Consider the following 24,293-nt stretch of genomic DNA (forward strand, 5'->3'; position numbering starts at 1 on the left):
TTTTTTTTTTTGACAGGCAGAGTGGACAGTGAGAGAGAGAGACAGAGAGAAAGGTCTTCCTTTGCCGTTGGTTCACCCTCCAATGGCCGCCGCTGCAGCCGGCGCACCGCGCTGATCCTGGCAGGAGCCAGGAGCCAGGTGCTTTTCCTGGTCTCCCATGGGGTGCAGGGCCCAAGCACCTGGGCCATCCTCCACTGCACTCCCTGGCCATAGCAGAGAGCTGGCCTGGAAGAGGGGCAACCGGGACAGAATCCGGCGCCCCAACCGGGACTAGAATCCGGTGTGCCGGCGCTGCAAGGTGGAGGATTAGCCTATTGAGCCACGGCGCCAGCTTTATTTTTTATTTTTTTTAAGATTTATTTAGTTATTTGAAAGTCAGAGTTACACAGAGAGAGAAGGAGGGGCAGAGAGAGAGGTCTTCCATCCACTGGTTCACTCCCCAGTTGGCTGCGGCTGGAGCTGTGCCCATCTGAAGCCAGGAGCCAGAAGCGTCTTCTGGTTCTCTCATGCAGGTACAGGGGCCCAAGGACTTGGGCCATCTTCCACTGCTTTCCCAGGCCACAGCAGAGAGCTGGATCGGAAGTGAAGCAGCCGGAACTGGAACTGGCACCAATATGGGATGCTGGCACTGCCAGTGGTGGCTTTACCTGCATTGCCACAGTGCTGGCCTCATAAATAGAATTTTTTTTAAAGATTTATTTTATGGCCGGCGCCACAGCTCACTAGGCTAATCCTCTGCCTGCGGCACTAGCACCTCGGATTCTGTCCTGGTCGCTCCTCTTCCTGTCCAGCTCTCTGCTGTGGCCCGGAGTGAAGTGGAGGATGGCCCAAGTCCTTGGGCCCTGCACCTGCATGGGAGACCAGGAGAAGCACCTGGCTCCTGGCTCCTGGCTCCTGGCTCCTGATCAGCGCGATGCACTGGCCGCAGCGGCCACTGTGGGGTGAACCAATGGCAAAGGAAGACCTTTCTCTCTCTCTCTCTCTCACTGTCCACTCAAAATTTGACAGGCAGAGTAGACAGTGAGAGAGAGAGACAGATAAAAAGGTCTTCCTTTGCCATTGGTTCACCCTCCAATGGCCGCCGCGGCTGGCACGCTGCGGCCGGCACGCTGCTGCCGCATACTGCGCTGATCCTATGGCAGGAGCCAGGTACTTATCCTGGTCTCCCATGGGGTGCAGGGCCCAAGCACTTGGGCCATCCTCCACTGCACTTCCTGGCCACAGCAGAGAGCTGGCCTGGAAGAGGGGCAACCGGGACAGAATCCGGCACCCCGACCAGGACTAGAACCTGGTGTGCTGGCGTTGCAGGTGGAGGATTAGCCTAGTGAGCCGCAGCGCCGGCATCAAAAATTTTTTAAAAAATGAAAACAAAAAGATTTATTTTATTTATTTGAAAGACAGAGTTACAGAGAGAGAGGTCTTCCATCTGCTAGATCACTCCCCAGATGGCCACAATGGCCGGAGCTGCGCGGATCCGAAGCCAGGAGCCAGGAGCTTCTTCCGGGTCTCCCACATGGGTGCAGGGGCTGAAGGACTTGGCCCATCTTCCACTGCTATCCCAGGACATAGCAGAGAGCTGGATCAGAAGAGGAGCAGCCAGGACTAGAACCAGCACCCATATGGGATGCTGGCACTTCATGCCAGGGCGTTAACCCACTGTGCCACAGCACCGGCCCCCCCCCCCCATAAATAGAAGTTTAAAAACAAAATGTAGGGACCAGTGCTGTGGTGTAGCTGGTAAAGCTACAGCCTGCATCCCATATGGATGCCGTTTAGAGTCTCGGCTGCTCCACTTCCGATCCAGCTCTCTGCTATGGCCTGGGAAAGCAGTAGAGGATGGCCCAAGTCCCTGGGCCCCTGTACCCACGTGGGAGACCTGGCGGAAGCTCCTGGCTCCTGGCTTCGGATCAGTGCAGCTCCGGTCTTTGCTGCCAACTGGGGAGTGAACCAGCAGATGGAAGACCTCTCTGTCTCTACCTCTCCTCTCTCTGTATAACTCTGACTTTCAAATAAATAAATAAATCTTAAAAAAAAAAAAGGCTTCCTGTAAAGGAACTTTCTGGGGTCATGGAAATGCCATACACAGACACACACACATTTATTTAACTTATTTGAGAGGTAGAGTTACAGTCAGAGAGAGGGAGAGACAGAGAGGTCTTCCATCTGTTGGTTTACTCTCCAGATGGCTGCAATGGCCAGAACTGGGCCAATCCAAAGCCAGGAGTCAGGAGCTTCTTCCAGGTCTCCCACTCGGGTAAGCTCTTGCGCCATCTTCCACTGCTTTCCCAGGCCATAGCAGAGAGCTGGATGGGAAGAGGAGCAGCCAGGACTTGAACTGGCTCCTACATGGGATTCTGGCGTTACAGGAGGAGGCTTAGCCCACTAACACAGGGTCGGCCCCCAGTGGCCTATATTTTGATCAAGGTAGTGATAACATTAGGTGTATATATGCAGGTACCTCAAAAAGTTCACAGGAAATGAAATTAAAAAACATAAGCTTATTGTGGCACAAAAGAAGTTGAAATGGGGGTTGGTGCTGTGGGTTAGCAGGTTAAGCCACGGCCAGCAGCTCCTGCATCCAATATGGGCACTGGTTCGAGTCTCAGCCATTCCACTTCCAATCCAGCCCCCTGCTAATGCACCTGGAAAGGCAGTGGAAGGTGGCCCAAGTGCTTGGGCTCCTGCCACAGACGTGGGAGATCCAGATGAAGCTCCTAGCTCCTGGTTTTGGATCGTCTCAGCCCCAGTCAATGCAGCCATTTGGGGAATGAACCAGCCAATGGAAGACCTCTCTCTGTAACTGCCTTTCAAATGAATTTTTGGTTCATTTTCTTTTTTTTTTTAATTTTTTTGACAGGCAGAGTGGACAGTGAGAGACAGAGACAGAGAGAAAGGTCTTCCTTTGCCATTGGTTCACCCTCCAATGGCCGCCGCGGCCGGCGCGCTGCAGCTGGCGCATCGCACTGATCCGAAGGCAGGAGCCAGGTACTTATCCTGGTCTCCCATGGGGTGCAGGGCCCAAGCACTTGGGCCATCCTCCACTGCACTCCCTGGCCATAGCAGAGAGCTGGCCTGGAAGAGGGGCAACCAGGACAGAATCTGGCACCCCGACCGGTACTAGAACCCGGTGTGCTGGCGCTGCAAGGTGGAGGATTAGCCTAGTGAGTCGCAGCGCCGGCCTTTTTGGTTCATTTTCAAATCAAATTTTTAAAAATCATTTATTGATTTAATTGAAAGACAGAAAGAGCAAGAGTCAAAGATATATAGAAAGATCTTCCATCTGTAGGTTCATTCCCCAAATGCCCAGAACAGCAGGCATGGGTCAGGCCAAACCCAGGATCCTGGAGGTCAATCCAGATCTCCCTTCTGAGCATCTGGGACCACGTGCTGGCGCCAACACCTGCTGCTTCCCAGAGTACACATTAGCAGGAAGCTGGAATTGGAAGTGGAGCTGGAACTCAAACTCAGGCACTCTGATACGGATTCTCTGTCCCAACCCCTGCGGCCAAGTGGCCATCCTGGGATACTTGTATTAAATTATATGGACATTTTTATTTTAATACCATTCTTAAAACAGACTTCTGTCTTCTAAGGTATACAGAAGAGTCAGCAGTACTTCCTTGTTTTTTTGTTTTTTTGTTTGTTTGTTTGTTTTTTACACACAGGAAGAGTTAGACAGTGAGAGAGACAGAGAGAAAGGTCTTCCTTCCGTTGGTTCACCTCCTAAATGGCTGCTACGGCCAGCGCACTGTGCCAATCCAAAGCCAGGAGCCAGGTGCTTCCTCCTGGTCTCCCATGCTGGTGAAGGGCCCAAGCACTTGGGCCATCCTCCACTGCCTTCTCGGGCCACAGCAGAGAGCTGGACAGGAAGAGGAGCAACCGGGACAGAATCCGGCACCCCAACCGGACTAGAACCCGGAGTGCCAGTGCCACAGGCAGAGGATTAGCCTAGTGAGCTGTGGCGCCGGCCAGCAGTACTTCCTAACACCATTATGGAACCCTGATACAGCCAGCCTGCAGCTTTACCTAGGACCCTTGCAGCTTTAGCAAGCACCCACTAGGGTGCTCTGGCTCCTCCCAGGGCTGGCTGAGGACATCTGCCTGGGAAGCTCCAAGGCGTTAACAGACAGACTATAGATTCTGCTCTGCTAGGACTGTGTAGCCTTGGGCAAGCCGCCCTGCCTCCCACTGCCCCTCCTCCCTCATCTGTGAACTCAGTCCTACACTCACCTCAAGAGATCAGATGGCATCAGACGAGATGAGATGGCATGCAGAAGTCAGCCCTGGCCGTCTGTTTGATGCAGCTTAATTACAACAATCTTCATGAAAGGGGACAAGCGCTACCAGACCATTTCACGAAAGCCTAACGTTTCACCAGCTCCTAGAGTTTCTCATTCTAAAAAAGAAGATTCTTTAGAATTTTGTTTCTTGGACACTCCAAATTCTTATTCCAAAACATAGATAGGAGCCCGCATTGCAGTGCGGGCTACCACTTGGGATGCAACATCGCATATCAGAGTGTCTGGTTTTTTGTTTCTTTTTGTTTCTTTTCTTAAGGAAGTTTATTTATTTATTTGAAAGGCAGAGTTAGAGAGAGAGAGAGAGATCTTTCACCTGCTGGCTCAATCCCCAGATGGTTGCAAAGGCCAGGATTGGCCTAGGCCAGGAGCCTGGATCTCCAGCTGGATCTCCCACATTGGTGGCCAGGGCCCAAGTATTTGGGCCATCCCCTGCTGCCTTCCCAGATACGTCAGCAGGGAGTTGGATTGGAAGTGGGGCAGCCAGGACTCGAAGTGGTACTCATATGGGATGCTGGTACCATGCTGGTCGTAGAATGAAAGTTGTTTTTTTGTTTTTAAGATTTATTTCTTTAAAAAGTAGAGTTAGAGAGAGAGAATGAATCTTCCATCTGCTGGTTCACTCCTCAAACAGCCCCCCAAATCTGGGGCCAGGCTGGAAGCCAGGCACTTCTTCCTGGTCTCCTATGTAGACAGCAGGGGCCCAAGGACTTGGGCCATCCTCTGCAGCTTTCCCAGGCACATCAGCAGGAAGCTGGATCTGAAATGGAGCAGCTGGGACTCAAACCAGTGCCCAAATGGGATGCCTACTCTATACAGCACCAGCCCAAAAATGCCTGGTTTGAGTCACTGTCACTGTCAGCTGTCATTCAATAAATCTTTATATATATTATATATATAATATATATTATATTATATACATATATAATACAAATGAATCCTCTGCAGTTCTAGCCTGGCACAAGTGGTTTGGCACGGCTGTACTAAATTTTCACCCGATTGTCTCTGCCATGCCATCTCTCCTGATGCCCTCCTGCTTTTCCATGGGGATCAGAAAGAACCCCAAAATTAAAGAGGTAAAACAATAAGTGTTTGAATGAGAGTGTCTCTCCACCCCTCCCCTCCGCGCTCCTCTCCCCCTCCATCCCCTGGCGCCTGTAATCACCAGGCAGGCTCGGGATAAGTGGTAGTTTTGCCCACGTTGGGGGGGCTTGGAAGCCACACCCCTCTCCTTGGAGCTCTCCTGGCCACTTCCAGCACCCCAGTCTGCTCCAGTGTTGAGATGGGTCTGAAGGGGGCATGGTGCTTCCCATGGTGTGGGTGCCGCAGACAGCGAGGGACTGAAAGAGGACCAGGTATGGGGGTCGACTGAGGGAAATGGAGGGTGGTCAGGCAGCCGGCCAGCCGCGTGGGGGAGAAAGAGAAATGCCCAAGCCAGCAACGGGAAGGAGCATCTGTGTCCCTGGGTGGGAGGTGGGTCCCTCATGTCCTCACAGGACTAGTTAAACGCTTTGCAGAGTCCAGTGAAGTCAGAGTGGTGACTGCAGAGCGCCACACCAAGCCGGGGGCCCCTTTTGGGGGGAGCCCTTCTGAGCTGCACAGGTCACACGCCCATGAGCCAGCCCTGAGGTCTTAGCACCCCCAGTTCACATCCTCGCTGCCGCCAGCACACTCCTCAGACCCCCAGGTGTCCTCCCTCCCTTCCTTCCTCCCGCACTCTGGGTAGGCAGGGGGCGGTTGAGTCCTGGCCCACAACCCCTTCTTCCTCTCCTTTGTAGGCCTGGATCCCGCTGCCCCTCCAGCTCCTGGCCCGGCTACACCTGCCGTCCTGGCTGAGGGAGGGCCGCCCCCCCTGGGGGCTGGTGCCTACTTCAGCAGGAAAGCCCGACTGTCCTTCCGCCACCAACTGCACGACATGGCCTCCGCCAACGACTCTACCATCTGATGGGGACAACCAGGACCTTGACCTCCCTCCTCCCTGCTTCTCAGGGGTCCCTGTGTCTCTGGCTCCCCACAAGTGCCTCATGACCATCTCATTAAATGTGTCCAGAGCTGTCCAGTCCTGTGTGTACTGAGGGTGGCGGGGAGGAGCAGAGGGAGCCACGGGGCTAGGGCTGGATTATGGGGTGGCAGTGGGGACAGGTGTGGCTTGCAGGACAGGGAGTTGGCTGAAATCTAGCTTCAGCACTGGTGTGGTGACAGCAGTTGGGGGAGTCTGGGGGCCGGGCAGGGCAGCAGGAGGGGTTAGAGGGCATATTCAATCAATAAGCATCAAGTGTCTACTCCCGGCCAGGCAGGGAAGGTGTAGGAATGCACCAGGAAGGAGGCATGGTCTCTTTTCCCTGGGCTGACCTACCAGTAGGGGGAGGCAGACATTCGGTAAGTAAGCAAGCCTGGCAGTGTGAGACTGCTACATGTGCTGCAGTGAAGAAATTACCACATCCTACACGGGTGCTGGTCCGTGTCCCGGCTGCTCCACTTCCAACCCAGCTCCCGAATGGCCTGGGAAAAGCAGCACAAAAGGACCCAAGCACATAGGCCCCTGCCACAAACGTGGGAGACCCGGATGAAGCTCCTGGCTTCAGCCTGGCTCAGCTCTGGCCGTTGCAGCCACTCGGGCAGTGAGCCAGCAGGTAGAGGACCACTCTCTCAAATAAATAAATCTTTAAAAAAAGAAAATGGAACAGGGTAACTGGAGAGTGGGCTGGGGGAGGGTAGTGATTCAGTTTCAGGGGGTCAGGAGTGGCCTTCCTGTTGAAGGGACATTTGAGCCAAGGCCTGCATTGCTGTGTGAAAACGGGAATGAGGTGTTAGTTCACACTCACTGCCTCCAACACGCGTGCCTCTGCGGTGCAGCATGCTGGCTGACAGTGGGGCAGGCTGTGTGCCTGTGAGGGCAGGGAGCATACGGCACATCTGCGCCTTCCACTCAGTTTTGCTGTGAACCCAAAATGGCTCTAAAAAATGTTATTTTTTAAAAAAAAAAACATCAAAGCAGTTCCAGCCAGACAATAACAAGTGAAAACCCCAGAGGCTGTAGCCAACAGAATAAAAGGCAGAGACTCAACTGCGCTGCTGGGTCTTCCGAGCCCTGGTAAAGAGCCAAACTATTCTAGGTGGGATGCTAAGACTGGAGAATGTGAAGCAGGGCAGTAAGTCTCATGTTGACAAGGATCGCTGTGGTTGCTGTATGGGGAAAGGATGGTGCACGGGTGAGTGTGCACGCAGCCAGGCCATTTAGGAGGTTGCTACCATCCTCCAGGCAAGAGATGATGCGACCTGAACAGGAATAGCGAGGTGGAGATGGTGAGAGATAGACCAGATGTACATCCTGTCAGGAAGTATCCAAGACTTCTTAGAGTGAATGAGAGATGAGAGGCAGAGAGGAATCAAAGTGGATGACTTAAGATAGGGAGGGCTGGACAACAGGTTTTGGCTTGAAAATCAAGTGTTCTGGGGGCTGGCATTGTGGCGCAGCAGGTTAAGCCGCAGACTGGGATGTCGGCATCCCATATGGGTGCCAACTGGAGACCTGGCTGCTCCACTTGTGATCCAGCTCCCTGCTAATGTGCCTGGAAAAGCAGTGGAGGATGGCTCAAGTGCTTGGGCCCCTGCACCCACACGGGAGACCCAGAGGAAGCTCCAGACTCCTGGCTTCGGCCTGGCTCTGCCCTGGGCACTGTAGCAATTTGGGAAGTGAATCATAGGTTGGAAAATCTTTCTTTTTTCTTTTTTCTAACTCCTTCAAATAAATAAAAAGTAAACCTTAAGCCGGCGCCGCAGCTCACTAGCCTAATCCTCCGCCTTGCGGCGCCGGCACACCGGGTTCTAGTCCCGGTTGGGGCGCCGGATTCTGTCCCGGTTGCCCCTCTTCCAGGCCAGCTCTCTGCTGTGGCCAGGGAGTGCAGTGGAGGATGGCCCAGGTGCTTGGGCCCTGCACCCCATGGGAGACCAGAAGTACCCGGCTTCTGCCTTCGGATCATGGCGGTGCGCCGGCCGCAGTGCGCTGGCCGCGGGGGCCATTGGAGGGTGAACCAACGGCAAAGGAAGACCTTTCTCTCTGTCTCTCTCTCTCACTGTCCACTCTGCCTGTCAAAAAAAAAAAAAAAAAAAAAAAAAAAAAAAGTAAATCTTAAAAAAAATCAGAAGTTCTGCATTTTAGGTGATGGCTCAAGTAGTTAGGTCCCTGCCACCCAACTTGAGAAACTTACAGTGGGGCTGCTGGCTCCTGGATTAAGATTAGCACAGCCTCAGCTATTGCAGGCATTTGGGGAGTGACCTTTCCCTGCCTTGTCTCTCTTCCTATCAAATCAATTAAATAAAAAGTCAAAGGTTCTGCATTTGGCTAAATTCAAGCTACATCTTCAGGGTCAGAATCCTTCTCTGGGGTCCAGCACTGTGCTGTAGCGGGTAAAGCCGCCACCTGTGGCCCCGGCACTCCCTTGGGCACCTGCTAATGAGCCTGGAAACGCACCAGAGGATGTCCCAAGTGCTTGGGGCCTGGCACTCACGTGGGAGACCCAGAAGCTCCTGGCTTTGGACTGGCCCAGCTCTGGCCATTGCAGTCCCCTGGGGATTGATCTCGCAGACGGAAGATCTCACTCTGTCTCCCTCTCTTTAACTCTGCCTTTCAAATAAATAAATAAAATCTTTAAAATATAAAAAAAGAATCCTTCTCTTCTTCATATAACCCAGGGACCTCTTTATCTACTTAACAAACCTCCCTACTACCCTGAGAAATGCTCCAGGCAGGGTTATGTTCTAGAACAAGGTTTGTGAACACAGCTTCCATGGTTCCCTGACCCAGGAACTGAATGTGTCACTGTCAGTGAGCACCATGACCTCTTTTAGGGCCCTGGTTTTAGTCAGGGACAGCTGCAGAGGGCTCAGTGGCCCAAGGGATGGTGGCTTCTAGAGCTGGCCGGAGGTGCTGCCAGTGACTGTCACCCCCTCCAACGTCCACCTGGAGTTCCGTCTACAGACAAGACCCACTTCTCTCCCCCAAGCCAAGGAAGCCACCCGGCTGCTCCTGACCACAAAATGAGGTGACAGAGGCTCAGTCGACTAAGGGGAGGCCGGGGTAGAAGCAAATCCCTCTGGCTTTACCGTCAGTGGTCACCCATGCTGGCTGGCAGGCGGCAGGCGGCGGGAAGGTGACTCCAGCCTCAGAATTCTGAATTCCACCTAAAGCTTAAAACAGGGAGAGGGTGTGGCAGGCACCACAACCTGGTGGTCAGGGACCTGGGTATGGTAGAAGGTTAAGTGTGGAGAAGTAGGTTTGAAGAACATTCATGAACACCCCCCATCTCCTCTCCAACTCCCCTGCAGCTCAGTGCAGGAGTTTATACAAACAGCAGTGAGTCAGACAAGTTTAGGCTTGAGGTCAACAAAAGAATCCCAAAGCAAAGCACAAAGACTCTCTTTGACAAAGTGTTTATTAAACTTCCTGTCTGTATGGCGTCTCTTACTACATCCTAGAATTCCAGGGTTCAGGGGGGTGGTAAAGTGGCAATGGTGAATTTGGGTATCTGGTCTCCCAGAAGCACTTGGCGCTCCACCCCTGATTCAGCGATGGCTGCCAGACGGATCACCCCACCACTGGAGCCGTCCCGCTCCATGGCCAAAGCGAGAGCTGAGGATAAAAGAGAAGGCTGAGTTCAGAGTGAGATCCTGGGGCCACGACGAGGAATGAGGGGCGCTGGCCTGGCTTGGGGAGGGGCTGCAGCTCACAGGCCCTGCAGGCCAAGCACTCACCATTGGCGGTGAACTGCAGACACTCTTCCTTGGTCATGCCTTCCCGGTAGGTGGCGTCCACGTAGCCGTAGATGTACGAACTCCCAGAGCCTCCGATGGCAAAGGACTGCCTCACCATCATGCCCCCCATGGGGACTGAGTACACCTGCCAGATGGACGAAGACAGTCACCGGCTGTATGCTCCCCCCCCAGCACACGTCCACTTACCCGTCCACGTGGGCCTGGGCGGGGCAGAGTTAACCGCAGAAGTGAGGTAGGAGCTGGAGACAGATGGGGAATGGCCAGAGGGGGACAAGCCGGGGCTCTGACCTGCCCGCCTTCTTGAGGGTCCCAGCCGGCGATGATGATCCCTGCCATCAGGTCTTCCCGGTACCGGTAACACATCTCCTTGAAGAGGCTGGCTGCTGTGTGCACCAGGGGGGGCTCATTCAGTTCAATGCTGGCGGGGGGGGGGGGGGGGGGGAGGGTCACAGAGAAAGCAGGGTCAGAACCTAGGAATCAGTCCATTTAGAGTCTTTGGCTCCAACTCCTTCCAGATCCCAGCTCCTCCCCTGCCCATAAGCACCTGTGGAAACCAAGCTGATAGGTGACAGCATCAGCGACTGCCTGGGTATCGGCTGCTGAGCCCGAGCGGCAGCAGAAAATGTGGTCATGGATGGGAGTCAGCTTGTCAGTCACTCGATTGGCGATGTAGGACCTGCGGGAAGACAGACAGTGAGGGCAAAGACCCCACCTGCCTTCCTCCCACCCCAACCCGTTACTCAGGGCTCAAGGACAGGAAACCCAGTATTGCCTATCAGTTCTCATCCAAACCTAAATCAGTTGGAGAACAGATTTCTATAAAGATCTCACCAAGGGTGGGGGGATTGCTTATCTGCAGGGAGAGGAGAAGTCCCTGCCCACAGAAGTCTGTCGAGGCTAAGGGTGGGCTGGCATCGGGGCAGGCGCGGGGGAGGAGGGCCCCTTCACCAATCTGTCCCGCGCTCACCCCGTGGTTGTTCTCGAGTCGGCCCCCAGGACCACGCCCCCGTCGAACTGCACGGCCATAATTGTGGTCTGGGGAAAGGGAAGAAGGAGTGAGTCGGGGTCTTCCCACGTTTTCCACCATACACAAGCTTCAATGGTCGGCTCAGGCCAGCTCCCGGAATACGACCCTCGGGCGCCATCGACCCATTTCCAAATCTCACGGGCGCCTCAACCCCCCGAGGACTACCAGAATTCTAACCCTCCAACTCCAAAGACCCATCCCGGCCTTGACCCCTAGAGCTTCATTCGGCCCGCGAGATGCCAGAACCCCACCACGAACGCACCACACCGCTCTAGCACCCTCCGGATACATCCTCCCGCTGCCCGCAAGCACAACAGTCCGCCTCCCCTCCGCCTTCCTCAGCTCTCCTGAACCCCGACCCCTGCCTCACCCCTGTGGAGACTTCCCGGTTTTCCCAGTCCGGGGCTAGGGCATCTTGCCCCCAAGCCGGTGCCGGACCCGCTCCCCGAGCGGCTACTAAGGTGGCCGCCATCTTCCTCCTCCGGTGCTGCCACAAAGCAACTGTCGTAAAGCGCTCTGTCACTCTCTTTCGTCGCGCTCTTGAGGCCTTCTGGGAGGGAAGCTGCACCGCGGTTGACGGCAGAAGGGAAACGAAAAGTATAGGGACGGGTCTTTTGCGACAGTGAGCACTTGGGGGCAGTGTGGCAAGCACCATGTAGACTAAACGGCGGTCTGTAGAGTAAGCGGCTGAATTTGCCAACGCCGTGCTGGTCTCTTTGGGTGGCGTTGCGGTGCAGTATAAACTCGAGAATCTCTGCGTAGGAACGAGCACACCGTATTTTCTTTTTCTTGAGGATATACTCGTCCCTAGGAGTCCTTGTACATGCTAGAATAGCTGGTTCCTAACACTTTAAAAAAAGACAGCTGTTTCCTACAACCAGCTGCAATATTTTACATATCCTCAAGCAATGTTTGAGGGTCCCACTTAAAAAAAAAGATTTATTTACTTATTTGAAAGGCTGTTACAAAGGTGGGGGTGGGTGAAGCATCTGCTGGTTCACTCTCTATATGGCTGCAATGGATGGAGCTGGGCCAAACCAAAGCCAGGAGCCAGGAGCTTCTTCTGGCTCTCCCACATACAGGGGCCCAAGCACTTGGGTCATCTTCTACTGCTTTCCCAGGCCATAGCAGAGAGCTGGATTAGAAGTGGAGCAGCTGGGACTCGAACCCGTGCCCATAAGGGATGCTGGCACTGCAGGCTGCGGCTTTACCCAATACGCCATAGCGACGGCCCCAAGGGTTCCATTGTCTCTGCATCCTCAGGTACACTTAGTTGATACGGTGTATTAAAAAAAAAATACAGGCCGGCGCCGCGGCTCACTAGGCTAATCCTCCGCCTTGCGGCACCGGCACACCGGGTTCTAGTCTTGGTCGGGGCACCAGATTCTGTCCCGGTTGCTCCTCTTCCAGGCCAGCTCTCTGCTGTGGCCCGGGAGTGCAGTGGAGGATGGCCCAAGTGCTTGGGCCCTGCACCCACGTGGGAGACCAGGAGGAAGCACCTGGCTCCTGGCTTTGGATCGGGTGCAGCGCACCTGCCGTAGCGGCCATTTGGGGGGATTTGGGGGGTGAACCAATGGAAGGAAGACCTTTCTATCTGGTTCTCTCTCTCACTGTCCACTCTGCCTGTCAAAAAAAAAAAAAAAATACGGTCAGTTTAGGGGATTTTGATTTGCAGTTCCCTAATGATTTGTGGGTTTTTAAAAAAGATTTATTTATTTGAAAGTCAAAATTACACAGAGAGGGGAGAGGCAGAGAGAGAGAGAGAGGCGGCGGGGGGGGGGGTTCTTCCATCTGCTGGTTCACTCTCTATATGGCTACAATGGCTGGAGCTGGGCCAATCCAAAGCTAGGAGCCAGGAGCTTCTTCTAGGTCTCCCAAGTGAGTGCAGGGGCCCAAGGACTTGGGCCATCTTCTACTGCTTTCCTAGGCCATAGCAGAGAGCTGGATCAGAAGTGGAGCAGCCAGGTCTTGAACCGGCGCCCATATGAGATGCCGGCACTGTAGGCCAGAGCATTAACCCGATATACCACAGTGCTGGCCCTATGATTTGTGTGATTTGAGCAGATTTCTGTGTGCTAATTTGCCATTTTTAATATCTTCTTTGGAACAATTCCTATTCAAGATTTTGTTCATTTAAAAATTTGGTTGTCAGGGTGGGCACTGTGGCATAGCGGGTAAAGCTGCCACCTTCAGTGCTGCCGTCCCATGTGTGTGCCAATTCGAGTCCTGGCTGCTCCACTTCTGATCCAGCTCTCTGCTATGGCCTACAAAAGCAACAGAAGATGGCCCAAGTCCCTGGGCCCCTGCACCCATGTGGGAGACCTAGAAGAAGCTCCTGGTTCCTAGCTTTGGATTGGCCCAGCTCCAGCCATTGCAGCCATATAGAGAGTGAACCAGCAGATGGAAGACCTCTCTCTCTCTCTCTCTCTCTCTGCCTCTCCTTCTCTCTCTGTGTAACTCTGACTTTCAAATAAATAAATAAATCTTTATAAAAAATAATTGGGTTGTCTTTATTGTTGAATGGTACAAGTATTTTTTTTTATACTCTAGGTATGAGAAACTTAACAGGTGTATGATTGGCAAATATTTTCCCCCACTGGATTATCTTTTCACTTCATCAGTGACCTCTGAAGCACAAATGTTCTGAATTTTGATTAACTCCTGGGCTGGCATCGTGGCACAGCAGTTTAAGCTGCCACCTGTGACTCTTGCATCCTGTATGAGTGCCACTTGGCATGCTGGCTTCTCCACTTCCCATCTAGCTTCCTACTAATGCACCTGAAAAAGCTGTGGAGGATGGCCCAAGTGCTTGGCCCTTGCCACCCACGTGGGAGACCTGGATGGGATGCATTCCTGGCTGCTGGCTTTGGCCTGGCTGGGCCCCAGATGTTGCTGCCATTTGGGAAGTGATCTGGTAGATGGAAAGTTCATACTCTCTCTCTCTCTCTCTCTCTCTCTCTCTCTCTCTCTGCCTTAAAGTAAATTTGTAAAACATTTTTTATGGAATCCAATTTCTCTATTTTTCTTTTGATTGGTTGTGCTTTTGGAATCATACCCAACAAAGCATTGTCTCAGTCCAAGGCCAGAAATATTCACATGAATTTTCCCCCTAAGATTTGTATAGTGTTAGCTCACAATTTTAGCTCTAATATCCATTTTGAGTTAATTTTTGTATTTGATGTGACGTGGGGAATCCAAATTTGTTCTTTTATATGTGGCTATCCAGATGTTCTAGCACCATTTGCTGAAGACAATTCTTTCTCCATTAACTGGCCTTGGCATCCTTGTCAAAAAGCCAGTGACTAGGGGTAGGCCTTTGACCTGCCTGGGACTGCCACATTCCATATCAGAGCGCCTGAGTTCAAGTCCTGGCTCTGCTGATTCCAGTGTCTCAGTATCGTGCACCCTGGGAGGCAGCAGGTGACAGCTCAAGTACTCAGTTCTCTGCCACCCACATGGGAGACCTGGACTGAGTGTTCAGGCTCCTGGCTTCGGCCTGGCCCAGCCCCAGCTGTTGCAAGCATTTGGAGAGTGAACCAGTGGATGGAGACTCTCTGTCTTTCTCTGTGTCTCTCCCTGCTTTTCAAATAAAATTTTTAAATCAGTTGATGATGAATATATGGTTCTTTTATGAACTCAGTTTTATCCCATTGATCGATAGATCTCTCCCTATACCAATATCATGCTGTAGCCTCATGGCTCATGTGTGAACCCTGAGGCTGAGTTAAGCTAGCAGCATTTAGGCCTCTCCCAGTGCTGTGCAGTCATCACCACTGTCCGGTTCCTGAGTGTGGTCATTTTTTAAATCAGGACCTGTGAACCCTCCAACTTTGGTCTTCCCTTTCAAGATCGTTTTGGCTTTTCTGGGTCCCTTACATTTCCATATGAATTTTAGGATCAGCTCCTTTTGCCCAAGAAGCAGTTGGGATGTCAATAGGGATTGCATTGAACCCGTGGATCAGTTTGGGGAGCACCACCTTCTTAAAATGTCTCCCAGTCCATGAACATGGGTGTTCTTCCATTTGTTTATATTTTCTTTAATTTCTTTAAGCAGTGTTTTGTAGTTTTTGGTGTACAGGTCTAGCACATTAAGTTAAGCTTATTTCCAAGCATTTTACTCTCTTCAGTGTCACTGTCAGAGAAATTGTTCATCTTTGGATGATTCATTGCTAATATTTGGAAATACAATTGATTTTTCTATAGAGCTCTTGTATCCTGAAGTCTTGTTGAACCATTTATTAGCTCTAACATGGCGTGTATATGTGTTTTCCTTAAGACTTTTCTATGTCAGTGACCAAGTCATCTGCAAATAGATATAGTTTTATTCCTCCCTTCTAGTCTGGATGATTTTAATGTTAATTGTCTAACTGCCTTCACTTGAGATTCCAGTAATATGTTGAATAGAGAAACAAAAGCTCTGGTTTTTAGGGGGAAAGCTTGGGGGAAGTTTAGGGGAAAATATCTTACACCATCGAGTATGACATCAGCTGTGGGTTTTTCATAGACACCCTTTACCAGGTTGAGGAAAGTCCCTTCTATTTCTAGTTTGTTGATTTTTTTTTATCATTAAAGTATGTTGGATTTTCTCAAATGCTTTTCTAACAAGAGTATCATATTTTCCCTTTTATTTTATTAATATGATACACGGTATAGCTTTTCATAGATTGAATCAATTTTGTAAGCATGGGATGAATTCCACTTGGTTATGATTTATAAGTTTTTTTGTATGTGGTTTGATAGAATTTGTTATTTCTATTCATCAAAATTTTGATCTGGGGCCAGCATGGTAGCATAGCAAGTTAAGCCTCCACCTCTGATACCAGCATTCCATATGGGAGCCACTTGTTCCACTTCCGATCCAGCTCCTGGGAAATGCACCTGGGAAAGCAGCAGAAGATGGCCCAAGTGCTTGTGCCCCTGCACCCATGTGAGAGACCCAGAGGAAGCTCCTGGCTCCAGGACTTGGTCCCGCCCTGGCTGTTGTGGCCATTTGGGGAGTGAACCAACTGATGGGAGATCTCTCTCTCTCTCTTTCTCTCTGTAACTCCTTTTTTTTTTTTTTTTTTTTTTGACAGGCAGAGTGGACAGTGAGGGAGAGAGACAGAGAGAAAAGTCTTCCTTTTTGCCATTGTTTCACCCTCCAATGGCTGCTGCGGCCGGCGGGCTTTGGCCGGCGCGTCGCGATGATCTGAAGCCAGGAGCCAGGTGCTTCTCCTGGTCTCCCATGCGGGTGCAGGGCCCAAGCACCTGGGCCATCCTCCACTGCACTCCCGGGGCATAGCAGAGAGCTGGCCTGGAAGAGGGGCCACCGGGACAGAATCCGGCGCCCTGACCGGGACTAGAACCCGGTGTGCCGGCGCCGCAGGCGGAGGATTAGCCTAGTGAGCTGCGGCGCTGGCCTTGTAACTCTCCCTTTCAAAAAAAAAAAAAAAAAAAAAACTTTAAAAATGTTTATTGAACTGTAGTTTTAAAATTAATTCTTAATTTTTAAAAGCTATTTATTTATTTGAAAGAGTTGCAGAGAGGGAAACACACACACACACACACACACACACAGATTTTCCACCTGCTGATTCACTCCCCAAATGGCCCCAATGGCCAGGGCTGGGCCAGGCTGAAGTCACCAGCCAGAACCTCCAGCAGGGTCTCCCAAGTGGGTAATAGGGTTCCAAGTACTTGGGAAACCTCTGCCTGCTTTCCCAGGCAACATGAGCAGGGAGTTGGATTGGAAGTGGAGCACCTACATGGGATGTCAGCATTGCAGGTGGTGGCTTAACCTGCTGCCCCACAACACTAGCCCCAATTCTTTTTATTTCTGTAAGATTGATAAATGTAAATAATTTCCTGTCTCTCTGAAAGATTATTTATTTGAAAGAATTACAAAGAAGACAGAGAGAGAGAGACGGATCTTCCATCCCCTGGTTCACTCCCGAGATGCCGGGGAAAGACTGAGTACCAGCGAATGTAAAAGAGTGTTCTATCTGGAAAGCTCAGGCCTGCCCTAAGGGATCGCCTTGGTTGCTGCACTGAAAATACAGACAGGGGAAGAAGGGACAGAGACAACCAGGAGGCTATACCAATCCCGGTGCTAGAAGAGGCTGGCGTTGGTAAAGAAGCGGTCGGATTCTCCTGGACTGAAGCCCAAGAGCCAGGATGACAAGGGTTTTGGGCGAAATTACGGGAAGAACGGAGCTGTCGCTTACTGAGCGAGGACTAGGAAGGGTGGATTTTGGAGGGTACGGGGTATGGGAAGCTCAGTATTAGACACGTGGATTTGCTACCCACGGATATGGGGTGGGGGGACGCCGAATAGGCAGGCGCGTACACAGGGCGACGTCCCGTGCTGGAGGCGGACTGGAGTTGTAACCTGGCGTCCGCGCGTGAACCGGCCCCGCGCTGCGGTGGCGGGAGCGGCCCGGGAGCCGCTGCACACACTTGCGGGATCAGGCCGTGCCCGCGAGGGGCGCGGCGCGGTGCGGGTCTCGGCCTTGGGTCACTGGAGGAGGTGCGGGGCTGCGGGGAGGCCGGGGCACCCGCGTCGGCCGCGTTTGCGGTGTCTGTGGCGGAGCCCAGGGGAGGAGCTGGCCGGGTGGCGGTAGGGCTCCGGGGACACGGCCTGGCGCTGGCAACGGAAGCCAGAGGAGCGGCGGAGAAAGGACAGGGCGTGAGGCTGTCGGCCGCCGGGAAAGGGAGGACACCGCTTCCCAAGTTCGCTCTTTATTTCCCTTCAATGCCCGCGGCCCTCACAGAAAACGCCCGCAAGTCCGCGGCTGCCCCAGACGGCGACGGAGGCGGGGGCTGAGGACCACGCCCAGAGGGGGCGTGCCCGCGATAACGGCGTCACGAGGAGGCGGGGCTGTTGGGGACGCTCCGCCCCCTGGTATCCTGGGCTGGTGCCGCAGGCGCTGCCCTCGGGGCGCTGGGTCCCCTGCCGGCCGCCTCCGCCGCCGCTGTCCTCAGGCCAGCTGGAGCAGACCGCGCTCGGCCAGCAGGCCCTGGGTGCGGTTGTAGACGTCCTCCAGGGTGCCGGCGGCTCGGGCCAGCGCCGCCCGCGCCTCCGCCTCTCTGGCTCCGGGACACGCCAGCTCGAGCAAGGCGCCGCGACCCGGGAGCGCGAGGAACGCGAGGCGGGCGGCCTGGCGGACCAGCCAGGGGTGGTGCGGGGCCAGGGCCGTGCCGTAGGCGTCGCCGCACTGCACTCCAGCGTCAGGGCCTTCGAGCGCCCCGGTGGCCACGCGGTGGAGGCAGAGTTGGGACCAGCGCAGCGCGCGGTGCAGCAAGAGCAGCGTCCGGGAGCCCGAGGACCGCGCCGAGTCCCCGGGTTCGGTCCCCGTCCGCTCCAGCAGTCCGGTCCGCTGCTCCCAGGCCGCCATGGTCACCAGCGACGAGTAGTGCGCGGCGTGCGGGCCGTGTACCCGAGCCTCCAGGGCTGTCACCTTGGCGAAGGCCTCGCTTATAGCGAAGGCGAAGATGGAGCCGAGGGGAGTTAGGAACCTGCGTGTTTAGTGGTGGGACAAGGAAGACGATCTGAGAGAGCGCCATGAAACCCCGAGGAGGGAGGCGCTGGCTGGGGGGCGGGAGACCCCTCACCTGAGTAGTTCCCTCCATCCAGCCAAGTACCGCGACAAGGCGACATCCCCTTCGGGGATCAGACTGGCGCGGAAAGGCCGCATCATGCGGCCCAGCATCCCGTTAGGGCCCAGGCACGGAGGCTCTTCTCGTTCCGAGGCCACCTGGGGGCCCGATTCTCTCCGGACCTGGGAGTGGGCAGGAGAGGAAGAGGGCTTGCTTGGCACTCAGACCCGTGCGGCTCGGAGGAAATTGTTCTGGCGGTCTAACTGGAGATGGGTCAGAGGGGGAGGCCCCTCAGCCTGGCTCCATCTCCCGCTATGGAGGGCCTCACCTGGAGCTCCTGGATCCCGCCCTGGCCCGGGCGTACCTGCACAGGTAGCCGTGCCTTCGGAATGCAGGACCGGACCCCGGGTCTGCACCCCGAGAGGATACCTGGGGAAAGGCGAAGTGAGTGGTGAGGGCGCCAGAAAGAGACTTGGACACCCGCCCCTGCCCAGGCTTGGACTCCCCGCTTCCTCCCCGGGCGGGTGAGGGAAGAGGCCACTCACTGGATGCCGGACCACTGAAATACAGCAGGAGCAGCAGTGCCAAGGCAGCGAGAGAAAGGGCGCCGCGGGACCAGCGCCGCAGGGCGGGTGGCGGCAGCGCGACCCCCATGGCTGCTGCTGGGATCGCCGCCCCCTCTCCAGTCCCTCCGACTCTAGGAGCGGAGAGAAGCCCTCAGGGCACTAAGGCGCAAATGGTTAATAATTAACCTACTAAGGCCCCCTTCTCGCTGGCCTTCGCCCCCGGAGGGCAGGTACCCCGGGGCGAGGGACCACAGGAAGGGGATTTGGGGATTTGGCCCCACCATTCCCTTCCCCGAAGGGCCGGCTTGCAGGTGCAAAGCCTGGGCTACCCAGCCGCCCCTCCCATGGAGCCGCTGTGTGGGCTGTCAGTTACCGCTGGGTTTGAGTTTCCCCCACTGTAAATTGACGATAATAATAGGTACTTTGCAAGCCTCGCCTGAGGATTAAATGATAATGTATGTGAAAACGCCACACATGGAAAAGCTGACCACAATTGCCCCATAAATCTCACTAGGGTCGGCAGAGGTTGGGGGTGGGGCCAAGGAGGCAGGAACTCCATCCTGGTCTTCCCTGTGGGTGGCAGGGCCCAAGTATTTGGGCTGTTAGCTCATTAGCAGGGAGTTGAATATGAAGTGAGCAGCTAGGACTCCAGTGGGTGCTTTGAAAAGCCATCACAAGGGGTGGCTGAACTTTTTGTGACTTAATTTTTTAAATTCCAGACAGGCTCCTCAGTCATGCATCGAATCCATCTTTTTTTTTTTTTTTTTTTTTTTTTTGACAGGCAGAGTGGACAGTGAGAGAGAGAGACAGAGAGAAAGGTATTCCTTTTGCCGTTGGTTCACCCTCCAATGGCAGCCGCGGCCAGCGCGCTGCAGCCGGCACACCGCCATGATCCGAAGGCAGGAGCCAGGTGCTTCTTCTGGTCTCCCATGGGGTGCAGGGCCCAAGCACTTGGGCCATCCTCCACTGCACTCCCTGGCCACAGCAGAGAGCTGGCCTGGAAGAGGGGCAACCGGGACAGAATCCAGCGCCCTGACTGGGACTAGAACCTGGTGTGCCGGTGCCGCAGGCGGAGGATTAGCCTAGTGAGCCACAGCACCGGCCGAATTCATCTTGTTAACAACCTCCACAAGTCTGGCCCCGTGCCACATCTCCAGAACACAAAAGCGCTTCACAAAATTTGTCGTCTGCCTCCCCACTGGGATGGGAGCTGTGGGGAAGACAGGGATCTTTGTTTTTCTTGGTTGTCTGCAGCACTTAGAATGTTGCTTGGGCCAAAGCACACTATTGCTAAATAAGTAGGTACTGAAGAAACAAAGGAAGGTCAAGTCCCATGTAGCCAGGCTTGTTGGCTTTGTAAACTAGGAGTCCACCTGGTGGTCCCGGGCGGAAAGGCATCCCAGGGAAGGACACAGGGGCACAGAAACAATGGCATTTGTTCTGAGGGTGCTTAGTCCCCTATGAACCTCTTAGAGTTGCCTTTTTTTTTTTTTTCCGGCAGAGTGGACAGTGAGAGAGAGAGACAGAGAGAAAGGTCTTCCTTTGCCGTTGGTTCACCCTCCAATGGCCGCTGCGGCCGGCGCACCGCGACTGGCGCACCGTGCTGATCCGATGGCAGGAGCCAGGTACTTCTCCTGGTCTCCCATGGGGTGCAGGGCCCAAGTACTTGGGCCATCCTCCACTGCACTCCCTGGCCACAGCAGAAAGCTGGCCTGGAAGAGGGGCAACCGGGACAGAATCCGGCACCCCGACCGGGACTAGAACCTGGTGTGCCGGCGCCGCGAGGCGGAGGATTAGCCTAGTGAGCCACGGTGCTGGCTAGAGTTGCTCTTGTCTCTCCTGATCCTGCAGGGGTCAGGGCCTCAGTCCCCCAGCTCCTGGATTCTTGCCCTGTGCTCACTCTGAGGCCCCCTCCCATGCTGGAGGTCCCTGGGTTCCTCCTGGTCAATCTTGTTCCTGGGAGTGTTAGGTAGGAAGTCAGATATGAGCTTATACGTGCATGACAAAGGCCTAAGGAGACTTCTAGGTCCAGCATATGCATCTCAAAGTCATCCCGATAACCTGCCAGGGGCAGCCCATATCTGCACTTCAGACATCCTGCCCATCCTTCCTCTAACTGGGTGACGCCAGCCAGGCTTTCTCCTGTCTGATAACTTCAGGGGTAAAACTCAGAAAGAAATTTTTAGTATTTACATCCAAAAAGTCCTTTGTTCCAGGAGGAGAAGATGTGGGAAGACAAGACCCATCCCCTTAAAAACCTCCGGCCTCAACGGGACTGCGCGCTCAGCCCTCTGCCTCTCTGCTGAGCTGCCCGCCTGGCCTCTACAGGTGTACTCTCTCCACTCAACCAGGTAGCCCCGCTCTCCCCCAGTCTGAGCGACTGGGCACTCTCTCTCAGGTCCTGTCTGGAGAGGCGCCCATCCATTCTTACGGATGTCCCTGCCCTAATAAACCTTGCTATTTGCTTTCGACTTACTCTCTGTCTCCCGCCTGAATTCTTTCTTGTGCAGACAAGAACCCTGCAGTTCTCTGGTAACAGGAGGATTCCCACAAGATCACTTCCATCCCCAGTCCTGGTCTCCTCTCCCATGGCTGGAATGTTTCCCTGCTGGCTATGACCTTAAGGCAAGTCACTTGTCTTTTTTTTTTTTTTAATTGGTTGATTCCTTTGTTGACTGCTTTGAAAGGCAGAGCAACAGAGAGAGAGGTCTTCCACCCACTGGTTCACTCCCCAGATGGCTGCAACAGCCAGGTCCGGGCCAGGCCAAAGCCAGGAGCCAGGAATTCCATCTCGGTCTCCCACATGGGCCATCCTCTGCCGCCTTCCCAGGCAGGTGAGCACAGAGCTGGATGGGAAGAGGAGTAGACAGGACTCCGATCCGGGCTCCTGGCATCAGAGCAGCGGCTTAACCCGCGGTGCCACAACAGCCGCCCCGCCCCTGTTCCCTCATCCACGAAGCAGGAAGAGTAATTCCACGCCCAGTTTTTTTTGGGTGAGGATTAAAGACAACAAACGCTAACCACAGCCCTTGGCCTGCAGTCAGCTGTCTCCAGGACTCTCCCTGACCCTCCTCCCCTACCTTTGCAAGCTTCCGCCACCACCCCCTCCCCCTCGGAGAGGGGAATCAAGTGTGCAGGCTTCCCGGAGCAGCTTAGTTTCAGGTATCACTTAAGTCCGACGGTTTTTCCGTAATCAGAACCTCGGTGCGGGCGGATGGAGCTGGCATAAGCCTGCCTAAGGGGCCTGGCTCACAACAGCCGCAACATGGAGCAGGGCGCTGGACGCAAGCCGCTGCTGCCGCTGCTGCCGCTGCTGCTGCTACTGCTGGCGCGGACGCCCTGCAGATGCTCATGGGCAGACGGGCTGAGCGACTACACAACGGTCATCCAAGTGACCAACGGCGGCCCCTGGGGCGACTGGGCCTGGCCTGAGATGTGTCCTGAAGGGTACTTCAGCAGCGGCTTCTCGCTTAAGGTGGGGGAGGCTCAGGCCTAGCGGAGGTCCTGCAGGGGAAGGAGAGGCGCAGGGCACAGGGCGCAAGGCGCGGAGAAGAGCCGCGCCCTGACTCCTCGCCCGTTCAATCCCGGCCGCCCAGGTGGAGCCCTCTCAGGGCCTTCCCGGCGACGACACGGCTCTGAACGGGGTCCGGCTGCACTGCACGCGGGGGAACGCCGAGCGCAACACGCATGTGGTGGAGTCCCAGTCTGGAAGGTGAGGCAGGGGCCATGGGTATGTCCCTTACCCTCTGCTAGACGCCCCCGCCCGCCCTCTGCATCCTGGAGCCCCTGGCTGGAAAAGTCCCAAGGCTTGGGTCGGCCTGGGGGTGGGTAGGGCGCGCCCGCAGTGCCCGCGCGTCTCCGCTTCCCGTGCAGGTGGGGCGCATGGAGCGAGCCGCTGTGGTGTCCTGGCGGCGGCTTCCTAGTGGCTTTCTCGCTTCGCGTGGAGCCATCCACCACTCTCGGGGACAACACGGCAGCGAACAACGTGCGCTTCCGCTGCTCAGACGGCACCGAGTTGGAGGGCCCTGGCCAGACCTGGGGGGTCTTTGGAGACTGGAGCGGCTCCTGCCCCAAAGGCGTGTGCGGCTTGCAGACCAAGGTCGAGCGGCCGCGCGGCCTGCGCGACGACACCGCGCTGAACGACCTGCGCCTCTTCTGCTGCCGCAACTGACCACCAGCGCCCCCTCCCGGGCCCGGAGGGTACTCCCGCCTGCCGCTATTAAATCCTCTGTCTGGGCTCCGGTCTGGTTTGTCGTGAGGAAGGGAGGGAAGCATGTGCCCCGCCCCCCAAACCTAGCACGAGGCCAGGCCTGCTCTGGGGTTTGGTCTCGCGGGTGCATGGCTGGCTGCTGAACGTTCCAGATCCAATGTCTGGGAAACCGTGTTTAAACATGCAATATTTAAAAAGTGAAGCAGGAATCTGCCTTTTTACTGATTTATTTGTGAAGAATCTAACAATCTCTCCCTTTTTAAAATACCTATTGGAGCCAACGTTTTGGCATAGTTGATTAAACCACTGCTGGCAATGCCAGCATCCCATATGCGTGCCTGTTCAAGTCCCAGCTGCTCCACTTCCTACCCAGCTCCCTGCTAATGCACCTGGGAAAGCAGCAGAGGATGGTCTAAGTGCTTGGGCCCCTGCACCCACATGGGACACCAGGATGGAGCTTTTGGCTTCTGGCTTTGGCTGGCACAGGCCCATTGGGGATTTGGATAGTGAACCCAATGGAAGATCCGTTTCTCCCTCTCTCTGTAACTCTGCCTTTCAAGTAAAATAAAATAAATCTTAAACAAATAAGTAAATAAATATGGGCTGGCGCTGTGGTATAGCAGGTAAAGCTGACACCTGCAGTGCCAGCATCCCATATGGGCACCAGTTCAAGTCCCGGCTGCTCCACTTCTGATCCCTGCTGTGGCCTGGAAAAGCAGAAGAAAATGGCCCAAGTGCTTGGGCCCCTGCACCTGTGTGGGAGACTGGCCCAGCTCTCGATATTGAAGCCATTTGGGAGTGAACTAGCAGATGGAAGGCCTTTCTCTCTTCCTCTGCCTCTC

The 24,293-nt window shown here is 54.5% G+C and overlaps 4 protein-coding genes across 4 annotated transcripts; 2 read left to right on the forward strand and 2 right to left on the reverse strand.

Moving 5' to 3' along the window:
* Positions 1-5,453: 5,453 nt before the first annotated feature.
* C17H17orf114 (chromosome 17 C17orf114 homolog) lies at positions 5,454-6,342 on the forward strand. Its single transcript, XM_051825155.2, has 2 exons — positions 5,454-5,653; positions 6,077-6,342. Exons 1-2 carry the CDS (start codon positions 5,581-5,583, stop codon positions 6,241-6,243), a joined length of 240 nt encoding a protein of 79 aa, XP_051681115.1. The 5' UTR covers positions 5,454-5,580; the 3' UTR covers positions 6,244-6,342.
* Positions 6,343-9,715: 3,373 nt separating this feature from the next.
* Positions 9,716-11,687, reverse strand: PSMB6 (proteasome 20S subunit beta 6). Its single transcript, XM_002718827.5, has 6 exons — positions 11,471-11,687; positions 11,041-11,108; positions 10,618-10,749; positions 10,362-10,491; positions 10,053-10,197; positions 9,716-9,930 (listed from the first exon to the last, which is right to left on the reverse strand). The coding sequence occupies exons 1-6, from the start codon at positions 11,570-11,572 to the stop codon at positions 9,788-9,790; spliced, it is 720 nt and encodes a 239-aa protein (XP_002718873.2). The 5' UTR covers positions 11,573-11,687; the 3' UTR covers positions 9,716-9,787.
* Positions 11,688-16,154: 4,467 nt separating this feature from the next.
* Positions 16,155-19,384, reverse strand: GLTPD2 (glycolipid transfer protein domain containing 2). Its single transcript, XM_070061295.1, is given in 4 exon segments — positions 16,155-18,594; positions 18,691-18,857; positions 19,004-19,122; positions 19,125-19,384. Coding segments are annotated over 4 exon segments (1,029 nt in total). The 5' UTR covers positions 19,330-19,384; the 3' UTR covers positions 16,155-18,056.
* Positions 19,385-22,282: 2,898 nt separating this feature from the next.
* VMO1 (vitelline membrane outer layer 1 homolog) lies at positions 22,283-24,048 on the forward strand. The gene is made up of 3 exons (XM_002718826.5): positions 22,283-22,716; positions 22,838-22,953; positions 23,115-24,048. The coding sequence occupies exons 1-3, from the start codon at positions 22,507-22,509 to the stop codon at positions 23,410-23,412; spliced, it is 624 nt and encodes a 207-aa protein (XP_002718872.3). The 5' UTR covers positions 22,283-22,506; the 3' UTR covers positions 23,413-24,048.
* The last annotated feature ends 245 nt before the right edge of the window (positions 24,049-24,293 follow it).

Source organism: Oryctolagus cuniculus, chromosome 17, assembly GCF_964237555.1.
Source record: "Oryctolagus cuniculus chromosome 17, mOryCun1.1, whole genome shotgun sequence".
Classification (NCBI taxonomy): domain Eukaryota; kingdom Metazoa; phylum Chordata; class Mammalia; order Lagomorpha; family Leporidae; genus Oryctolagus; species Oryctolagus cuniculus.